At 40.0% G+C, this 11,212-nt stretch overlaps 1 protein-coding gene across 1 annotated transcript; it reads left to right on the top strand.

The window, feature by feature from the left end:
- Nucleotides 1–42: 42 nt before the first annotated feature.
- On the top strand, nucleotides 43–10,941 carry LOC139640997 (NLR family CARD domain-containing protein 3-like; the record flags this gene model as incomplete). The annotated part of the gene is made up of 6 exons (XM_071515204.1): nucleotides 43–283; nucleotides 735–2,538; nucleotides 2,647–2,820; nucleotides 8,800–8,973; nucleotides 9,687–9,733; nucleotides 10,352–10,941. Coding segments are annotated over 6 exons (3,030 nt in total), but the record flags the coding sequence as incomplete, so codon positions are not given.
- Between the last annotated feature and the right edge of the window lie 271 nt (nucleotides 10,942–11,212).

Genomic DNA, 11,212 nt, shown 5'->3' with positions numbered 1-11,212 from the left:
TTTTGTGTCCAGATTTTAGTATGGAAGTTTAATTTATATGTTATTCTGTTCCAGCTGCTTGAGGAGAACATTGTCACCTTTGTGAAGACCGAGCTGAAAAGGTTCCAGAGGGTTCTGAGTCCAGATTACCCAGAATGCTTAGAGCGGCAGATGGAGGATGAGGAGGAGGTGGACGGTGAGGAGGAAGAGCAGAGGAGGAGCAGCAGAGAGGCTTTTCTGCAGATCACACTGCACTTCCTGAGGAGAATGAAGCAGGAGGAGCTGGCTGACTCTCTGCAGAGCAGTAAGAGGCTTTTAACAGGTTTAACATGATGGAGAGGGGGAATGGTGTGAAAATGGAAATGTTTGCATTTCTAACCTCTGCTGTAAATACAGAAATTTCTAAAACTACATTGCCTCAATAACAGATTGGAAGGTAAATGAGCACAATCCCCATGGATAATCTGGTTAAATTATTGATTTGTTGTTGTTGATTTGTTGAGTGTGAAATGCTGACAACAGTAGTTTACAAAAAGAAAACAAAGTACACACACACAGAAATTTGGCTTTCACATTTAACTGCACACACAGTCAAGACCTGTTTATCCATCCAAAAGTAACAAGCTAAATAGATTCCATGAAGTTGTGAAATTAACACATTTACCAGAAAATATTCCATTTCCCATGTTAAAAATTTATTTTAAACAACAAATTATTCATTTGTTGTTTGTTATTATTATTTGTTGTTCATTCAGAAACTCATACTGCTGCATGCCAACATGAACTCAAATCCAATCTGAAGGAGAAGTTTCAGTGTGTGTTTGAGGGGATTGCTAAAGCAGGAAACCCAACACTTCTGAAGCAGATCTACACAGAGCTTTACATCACAGAGGGAGGGAGTGGAGAGGTCAATGATGAACATGAGGTCAGACAGATTGAAACAGCATCCAGGAAACCAGTGAGACCAGAAACAACAATCAAATGTGAAGACATCTTTAAACCCTTACCTGGAAGAGATGAACCAACCAGAACATTGATGACAAAGGGAGTGGCTGGCATTGGGAAAACAGTCTTAACACAGAAGTTCACTCTGGACTGGGCTGAAGACAAAGCCAACCAGGATATACAGTTCACATTTCCATTCACTTTCCGAGAGCTGAATCTGCTGAAAGGGAAAAAGTACAGCTTGGTGAAACTTCTTCATCACTTCTTTATTGAGACCAAAGAAGCAGGAATCTGCAGGTTTGACAAGTTCCAGGTTGTGTTCATCTTTGACGGTCTGGATGAGTGTCGACTTCCTCTAGACTTCCAGAACAACGAGATCCTGACTGATGTTACAGAGTCAGCCTCAGTGGATGTGTTGCTGACAAACCTCATCAAGGGGAAACTGCTTCCCTCTGCTCGCCTCTGGATAACCACACGACCTGCAGCAGCCAATCAGATCCCACCTGAGTGTGTTGACATGGTGACAGAGGTGAGAGGCTTCACTGACCCACAGAAGGAGGAGTACTTCAGGAAGAGATTCAGAAATAAGAAGCTAGCTAGCAAAGTCATCTCCCACATGAAGACTTCACGAAGCCTCCACATCATGTGCCACATCCCAGTCTTCTGCTGGATCACTGCTACAGTTCTGGACCATGTGTTGAAAACCAGTCAGAGAAGAGACCTGCCTAAGACCCTGACTGAGATGTACATCCACTTCCTGGTGGTTCAGTCCAAACAGGGGAACGTCAAGTATCATGGGAGAGCTGAGACAGATCCACACTGGAATACAGAGAGCAGGGAGATGATTCTATCTCTGGGAAAACTGGCTTTTGAGCAGCTGGAGAAAGGCAACCTGATCTTCTATGAAGCCGACCTGACAGAGTGTGGCATTGATATCAGAGCAGCCTCAGTGTACTCAGGAGTGTTCACACAGATCTTTAAAGAGGAGCGTGGGCTGAACCAGGACAAGGTGTTCTGCTTTGTCCATCTGAGCATTCAGGAGTTTCTGGCTGCTGTTTATGTCTCTCTGTCATTCATCAACACTGGTGTCAATCTTCTGTCAGAACCACAATCACCATCCTGGCGGTCTACACTGTTAAGAAACAAATCTAAACTAAAACACCTCTACCAGAGTGCTGTGGACAAGGCCTTACAGAGTCCAAATGGACACCTGGACTTGTTCCTCCGCTTCCTCCTGGGCCTTTCACTGGAGACCAATCAGACTCTTCTACGAGGCCTGCTGACACAGACAGGAAGTAGCTCACAGACCAATCAGAAAACAGTCCAGTACATGCAGGAGAAGATCAGGGAGAATCCATCTCCAGAGAGAAGCATCAATCTGTTCCACTGTCTGAATGAGCTGAATGACCGTTCTCTAGTGGAGGAGATCCAACAGTACCTGAGATCAGGAAGTCTCTCCACAGTCGAACTCTCCCCTGCTCAGTGGTCGGCTCTGGTCTTCATCTTACTGTCATCAGAAGAGAAGCTGGATGTGTTTGACCTGAAGAAATACTCTGCTTCAGAGGAGGCTCTTCTGAGGCTGCTGCCAGTGGTCAAAGCCTCCAATAAATCTTTGTAGGTTTATCAATAACTGGATATATTGATATATATGATCTTTTCTACAGAATAGAAAAAATATATTTTCACTGGTCTTGTTTGTCTTCATCACTGATTCTTCTTCAGGCTGAGTGTCTGTAAGCTGTCAGAGAGAAGCTGTGAAGCTCTGGCCTCAGTTCTCAGCTCCCAGTCCTCTAGTCTGAGAGAGCTGGACCTGAGTAACAACGACCTGCAGGATTCAGGAGTGAAGCTGCTCTCTGCTGGACTGGGGAGTCCACACTGTAGACTGGAGACTCTCAGGTCAGGATTCAGTTGCATTTTGTTCAATTGATTTGACACATCTCTCCAAATTAAATTTCTCAAATAGTCTCTCTCAGGCACTATTCCTGAATTTGCAATGTGTGACCATGCAAGTTATATATCAGGATTTCAGAGCCATTATACATTTTTATTCTCATTGGAATTATGAATTATTTTATTGGAACATATCAGAATGTCTTTTATTCTGATCCAGCTTCATATACACACTCATGAACCTGGATGATTCACAGAAAGTCATCCATGCTTCAATATCATGTCATTTAGATTACTGCATGTCTCTTAATTCCTGTCTCCATCATAATTCACTGTCACATCTCCACCTTGGTCAGAATAAAGCAGCTAGGATTTTAACTTGTGCTAAAAAGAGATAACCTCATGTTTAGCGTCTCTCCACTGGTTATCAGTTAGATATCAAATTCATATTAAGAATTCACTGAATTCATTTAAAGCACAGCTAGTTATGGGCCCAAGTTACACTGCAGAGCTCATCTCCCTTTGCGTCGGAGAGCAAGTTGAGATCTTCTGTTCCTCCTGTTTCTTCTGACTTTCCCTCAGTCTAGACTCTAGAGTCAACACTAAAAGGTGATTTCATTTTGGCATCAGGGCCCCTACTCTGTGGAATGTCTTCCTGGGGGGTTTAAGCTAGCAAAAACTAGCAGCATCCCCGACTAAGATTTTTCCTGCTTGATCAAGGTTTGTAAAGCAAAGCCCAGAGTTGACCAATGGTCAACGAAGTTTATTTTTGTTTTTTTTCATTTTCATTCTTTCTTTGAAGTGTTTATTTTTCAACATTGCACTTTGTAAAGTAAAGCTGGAATCAATCCAGTACACGGTCAGACTCAGCAGTGATATGGGTCAGACGTCTGAACTCCAAATGCCTGTAATGAAACTAATGGCGGTCACATCAAACAGTCCAAAATGTTTTCACAAACCTTGTTGTACAGCAGCGAAAACGTAAAAACAAACAAACGGGCCCATATTCCGTTTTAACCAAAAACGAAAATATGAGAAAACGGGCCCGTTTTCTGTTTTTCCAATGTCCATGAACATTGAAAATCAAGTAGAACAAAGTGGAAAAAACGGCTCGTTTTTGGTTTGGTGTAATTTCCATTTTTCAGTTTTCCCTTCTGAATTGAAGACCACAGGTGGCTGAAATCACTAGAGAGGGTGTCACAGGGAGGTGTGGTGAGGACCCAAACGTAGGACAGCGAGGCAGGTGGTGATCAAAAAACCCCAAGACTGGGTGTTTAATGCACAGATAGCAGGTGACACAGGAAACCAAAAGATTAAGCTAAAGTTAGCTAGTTAGTATGATATATAGTGATATTATTTTAGTTGAGTGGCATTAATTAATAGTTATTGTGGAAAATGTTTCCCCTATTCCATATTCCCTACCCAAATAAGAGCATCTATAAAGTCTCCAGCAGAGGTCCCCATCACCCACCGTGAAGGTTATAACACTGACATGGTTTTAAATAATAATAATTTATAATAATAATAATAATAATAATAATAATAATAATATCAATAAAATAATAATAATAATTTTAAAATTACATTTTAAATTAAATCTACATTCCTCTATCATTGAATGTGACGTTATTGACAAATTTTTCTCTACACATAATACCGGCTAGTAAAATAGGCTACTACCAAATAAACCTTTTTTTATTTTTTTTTGTCAAATGCCTTGTAGCACCCAATAATGTAATAATTTACTGAAAATGTAATAACGCCTGAAAATGTAATAAAATTTGTACTTAACTTGATCCAAAATGTAATAAAACCCAATAATGTAATAACTTGACCAATAATGTAATAAGATGTCCTGACTGATATTGTAATAACATTTTATGTTTATTTTTATATTTCATGATTGGAAATGTAAACTCTAGGCTTTATGTAGAATTTGAAATTTGGTACGTTGTTATCAGGCAAAGATGCATTAAACTAAAATCCCTATCAATGGGAAATTAACCTGCCCATACCCATGCTGATTGGTCGTTGTGCAAGGATCGTCCATTAGACCAGAGTGGATCTTAGATTAGACATCATCAGAAGATTTGTAAAAAGTAGAAACTTTTTGACTTTTACTCAATTGCACCCCCACGGATTATGATGGGGGGATCCAATCACAGATTTTCTAGTTTTAAAGTGGTGGTGGTGGTGGTGGGGGGGGGGTTAGGGAACAGTTACCTGGGGTCCCCAGTGCTGCTCAGAAGCTTATCTGACCTGGAATGGTCTCCCATGTGCATATGGCTGTATGGTGCTCAAAGTCTGCACTTTAACCTAATACTCATTCTTTCATTTCAAATCCAATGTACGTATATAACATTCTTAAATTCTTAAAACACAAAATGTAGAACTCTGGACTGAAAATGAACATCATCAGTTTTGAAAAAAAAAATTACCCACCTGAAAGGTATTACATTATAAGTAAAAATATTATTACCAGTCAGTCAGGACATTTTATTACATTATTGGTCAAGTTATTACATTATTGGGTTTTACTATATTGAAAGGTATTACATTATCAGTAAAATGTTATTACAATATCAGTCAGGACATTTTATTACATTATTGGTCAAGTTATTACATTTTTGGGTTTTATTACATTTTCGATCAAGGTAAGAGCAAATTTTATTACATTTTCAGGTGTTATTACATTTTCAGTAAATTATTACATTATTGGGTGCTACAGGCCTCAGAACATTTTATTTTTTTATTGCAAGTCTGCAAAACATTTATGTCACATGATGAACACCTTAGCTCCCATTGAACATTTGAATGTGATGAGGAACTTTTTAAAAGAAATCGAATGTCTTGCAGACAAAATTGGGCCACATTGCAAACCTCTATATCATATTAGGCCAAGTGAAGTAGCTGCCATGTTGCTTTCAACTATCCTTTCCTGTTTTTTTAATCTCAACCTCCCAACTTGGTTCGGTTTCCTCCTTGCTGCCCTGTGCATTGAGGCCCTCCACACTGGGCCGCTATGGGCCCGACCACAGTTCACGGTGAGCGGGGTGGTCCTCCTTGCTGCTGGGCCTGTGCCTGGATCACCCAGCTCATTAGCTCTTCAGTGCTGATACTAAGTCCTTCAACGCGGTTGAAGGACTTAGTACTCCATGCCATTTTCTGATGTCCTGGGGGGGGTTCTCTGCAGAGCCAGTGAGGCATATACTACCCATGTACACAGACACATACACCTTTTCAAGTTGGGAATGCAGACCAGTGAAAAGCCATAGGTTGTGAGGTCTGGCTGGCTCGGCTATAGGTATTGCATGTAACTACACATTCACAAAGATTATCTGTCAGAGGGCAATGAAAAATAGATTAGACTACACCCTGACATAAAGAGGGGCCATGTCAGACCCTGTAACGAGACCTTACTTTTTGCCAATTTGAAAAGGGCTAAAGGGTTACAGGTTTATGGACAAAGATGACCAATATTGGGATAATACAGTCTTGCAATACCGAACTACAACAAATATCTGCTTCATGAAAATTGGGATTAATAAAGTACAACCATACCATACCATCTATGACCTGGGTGTTTGGAAGTCCATACAATAAAACAAAGGAACTGTATTAATGTCTGTGTTGTATTTGTTTAACTAGGGCTTATAGGATGATTCTGACAGCATTGCCATCCTTACATTCCTCAAACAGTTGGTGGTTTACTTAGAATATAATAGTAGGCAACTTTTGCCAATTCAGATTTGTCACTGGAGTCCACAGCATCTGAAAATATACCATAAACATGCACCAGACTTTGTGGAAGTTTAGATACTGTAACCAAAGCCTATCGAGACTTAATTATCTCTGCTGTATCCCTCAACGTTTGCTATTCACAATGTGTGAATGCTTGCATGTTGCTCCTTATTCTGTGGAGTCTGCTGCACCAACAGTATAATGGCAGTACATATTTGGAATTTTTGGAAACAGTTTCCACAATAACCAGGGGTTATTGGGGGTGGGCCAGAACGATCCGGAACGGCGTTCCGGCACCTTCGATTAATAAGTAAATAAATCTGATTGGCAGTTTCATACATAATAATGTCAAACGAGTTCAAAGGGCTGCCAACTCTCACGCACTGACCGTGAGACTCACACAATTGACACATCACACGCTCTCACGCCTCAAGTCCATTTTGTCACGCAGTGAAAAACAATTTCATAACTGATAACGTCGCGATGCGAAAAAAGGAAACTGACAGCAGGACAGACGAGACAGAGCAGCACCGAGCAGCAGAGAGTTATTCAGACCATCTGAATAGTGAGAAATATACACAAATGTATTATATTGTAATTTATTCCCCTGCATGCTGCTCAGTGTAATCTCAGTCAGCGGCTCTTTTGCGTCTCTCCCTCTCCTCTCAGGCAGGAGTGAGAGTGAGTTGCTATGGTTACGGGGACGCTCTGTGTCTGTCGCTATGAAACTTTCTCGCGGTTCCCAATAAAAGGTTTTTAGGTTAGTATGCCTATGCAAAATCATGAATGTAAGCACCTCAATGCTGAAATCTAGTAATATAACATAATTTAACATTTTTGGTTAACATTATACAGGGTTGCTGTTTCTTGACTTAATCCAAGAGGTGGTGTAGAAATGCAGGAAATCTGTTTTAAATTACTATTTTCCTATACTTTCTAATTCATTATTTTGTTATTGTGCTCAAGTCTTTGTTATGGCTAATGACAACGCACCACTTGTAGAGAGAACGTAACACCAAGGTCCTTTCAAAAATCTGGCAATTTGTTTCTGCGTTGCTTATCGGCAAAAACATACATCAGAAAATATAATTTGAGGCTTCATTACTAACCAGTCGGGTGGTCTGATAAATTCGGCATCTATATAACCCTGCCAGCCAATCCAACAGCGCGCATTTTAACACACAACCTGTTATCGGGCCAGAGTATTGGCATTACTCACATAGTTAACGTTTTTTAGGGTGACATTTTCAGTCCAGCTTGTCATGCAATACATCAGTTGAAAGTGGGATTCTATCTCTACACACCATTTTACAATCACAATGTTATAGCAACAATGATCCCTTCTTTTGTAACAAGAGTGGAAACAAAACAGACACAAAATAGTGACTCCTTACCTTCGAAATCTTCTAGAAACCTACAGACAACACGAATCATGGTAATGTCAGTATTCTATTCATGGCAGAAAAATGCACTAACTCAGAAAAACATCGATAGAACGTTCCTTGTTGATGAGCCTCAGTATGACTAGCACCACTGATGCTGATGATTGTCTTGCTCTACAGAGGGCAGAGAATGGGCCGTTCTCATTGGCTGCTTGAGGAAGGCGGAGGAGGGGCCAAGCCTTGATATGTTGTTGTCATCTCTGACATCGCTGAACTAATGCTGATCTAATTCTGGTCCAATGCAGACAGCGATGTCAGCAGAAATTACACATAGACCCTTTAAATGGACAAAGCTGCATTTTCAACCACCAAGAGGGGCTAAAAACAAAAAAAACTACAGTGCAATAAATTCAATAATAATACTCTCTTGTTTTTTGTTTTATTTTGTTACCTTTTTCACTGTCTCATGTGAAACCACCTATTCTGCAAGTTTCATATCACACAGCAACTTTCACAGTCATTAGTTTGTCAATACCTAATAATTTTCAATAGCTCACTCAATTTTCAGTGGATTTCAGAAAGGACTTCTAAGATTTTGTCACAAATTCAGTTGAGAAGTCTCAAACTGGACCAAAGCAGATCATGTGATCAACTGTTTGCATTTGTGATTTTTTCTCGCATTAGACTGAATTATCCAAATTAACTTGAGTAGTGCACTAATGAGGAAATCAAACATGTACCTGTAGCATTCCTTGTGTGTGTGTGTGTGTGTATGTGTGTGTGTGTATGTGTGTGTGTGTGTGTGTGTATGTGTGTGTGTGTGTGTGTTTGTGTGTGTGTGTGTGTGTGTGTGTGTGTGTAGGCTGTCAGGCTGTCTGCTCACAGAGGAAGGCTGTGCTTCTCTGGCCTCAGCTCTGAGCTCCAACCCCTCCCATCTGAGAGAGCTGGACCTGAGCTACAATCATCCAGGAGCCTCAGGAGTGAAGCTGCTCTCTGCTGGACTGGAGGATCCACACTGGAGACTGGACTCTCTCAGGTATGGAGAGGCTTGCCGCCAGGCAGAGGCAGTGTTCTAATAGAGGGGTTAGAGTTGGCAGCCATTTTGTCTGTCAGACTGAGAAGCTGAGGAATATTGTTTAATGTTTAAACCATTACTAAATTTAGTATGTTAAGGAAATGCTCCACAGATTTTTTTCTGTTAGAGGTAAAAAAAACAAAATTTGCAGAGATAACTGTCAAGGCATGTGGCTATACATACCAAAATCAAAATTTTTGATTTCACATATTCGTCATGCCTTTGTTGGTAGACAAATTTGAGGTTTTTTTTTTTTAAGATACAGCCATTTCTGTATCATACTATTTTTAGTGGGTTTTTTTTTATTTTAATAGTGATAGTTTTATTTTATCAGTTTTCACAAAAATACTAGTGTAAATATAGATTCCCATGATCACATGTTAAAAAAAACAATTTGCATGTAGGGGCCAGATAGACTTAAGTAAAAATCAATTATAAAAATTATTCTCCAATGTGTTTTCAGGGAAAAATGATGAGAAAAGTATCTTCACAAATAGTAGATTGAGGAAAAACTTGCGTTGTGGCCTCATACTGACAGATTTATAAAAATTCCAGCAGATTTGTGCTCAGCTTAGCTATTATTTTAAGTGCTGCAAAGGAAAGTTTAAATTTTCACTGCAGACATTATAATGGTGGATATGAGTAGCTCTGGACGATCTTTGTTCATCCCCCAGTGTGGATCATGGTGGGGTGCAGAGGTTGAAACCAGGTCTGAGGAAGTGTAAGTGTGTATTTGATTTTATTCATGAAAACAAAGCAGCACACATTCAGTTATTTAGATGGTGTAGTTGCTGTTTCTTCTGTATGTTCTAAACTGCTTTTAATTGTTAAACCCCCAAGAAACATTTAGCTGATGCATGACTACAAAAACATTCTTTACTACATGATCTTTATTTTACTATTTATTTCATTAGTTTGCTCCGAAGCTAAATAAGCATGATGATGTTTCTCTGCTATAATTATGAACTAAAGAGTGAGAAGCATTAATTTAACACAAATAGTTTTATCGATGAAGTATTTTCGGAATTTCTGTTACACCAACTGAATAAAAGTTAGAAAATAATAGTAATACAGAATTATCTACATCTCTATAACAGAATATATAAAACCTAAATGTATTGTAGTTTCTGTATAAATGTCTCTTACAGATGGACAGCTAATTTACACAGCAGTTCACATTCATTCAAATCCTTCTGTGAATGCAGAGGATGGCTGACACAATGTGTCATCAAGTGTTAAGAAATTAATTGTCAAACTGCCAATAAATCAACAAATAATAAACACAACAGGTCTATTAGATAAAAATCTGCTGCTGTATTGAGTCTTGTTCTCTCATCAGATGCCTGTGAACTCACTCTGGACCCAAACACAGCACACAGAAACCTCTTCCTGTCTGAAGACAACAGAAAGGTGACAGAGGTGAGAGAGGAGCAGCCACATCCTGATCACCCAGAGAGATTTGACTTCTGGGAACAGCTGATGTGTGGAAATGGTCTGACTGGTCGCTGTTACTGGGAGGTTGAGTGGGAAGGAAGGGCTCATATAGGAGTGACTTACAAAGGAATCAGCAAGAGAGGAATGTGTGCTGAGAGCAGGCTTGGAGGGAATGAAACGTCCTGGAGTCTGTACTGCTGTGATGAATATTACTATGCCTGTCACAATAACAGAGAAACAGACATACCTTACCTCTCCTCCTCTGGCTCCAACAGAGTAGCAGTGTATCTGGACTGGCCTGCTGGCTCTCTGTCCTTCTACAGAGTCTCCTCTGACTCAGTGATCCACATCCACACCTTCCACTCCACATTCACTGAACCACTCTACCCTGGGTTTGTGTTCTGGCTTGAGTCTGGTTCCTCAGTGTCTCTGTGTCAGATAGAGGAAGGAGAGAGAAACACTCACACTGCTGACCAAAGACAGCTGCTGAAATGATAGTTCAGTCTGGACAGAATCACACACACACGCACACACACACACACACACACACACACACACACACACACACACACACACACACACACAGACACACACACATACTTACACTTAAAGACAGAATATTAATAATGTTTGTATTGTTATATAAGTTTACTTCTCATTTCACAGTAAACAAACATGATCCATCAGTCTGTAAATAGAGTGTATTCTGTGTGTTGGGTAACTGAACTGGGTTTTAACATCACACATGTACAGGAACATGGACATT

Source organism: Centroberyx affinis, unplaced genomic scaffold (assembly GCF_046629955.1).
Source record: "Centroberyx affinis isolate AG114_WGS23_722 - 3 ecotype Tasmania unplaced genomic scaffold, CSIRO-AGI_Caff_v1 ptg000329l_1, whole genome shotgun sequence".
Classification (NCBI taxonomy): domain Eukaryota; kingdom Metazoa; phylum Chordata; class Actinopteri; order Beryciformes; family Berycidae; genus Centroberyx; species Centroberyx affinis.
This window is presented reverse-complemented; position numbering and strand designations above follow the sequence as displayed.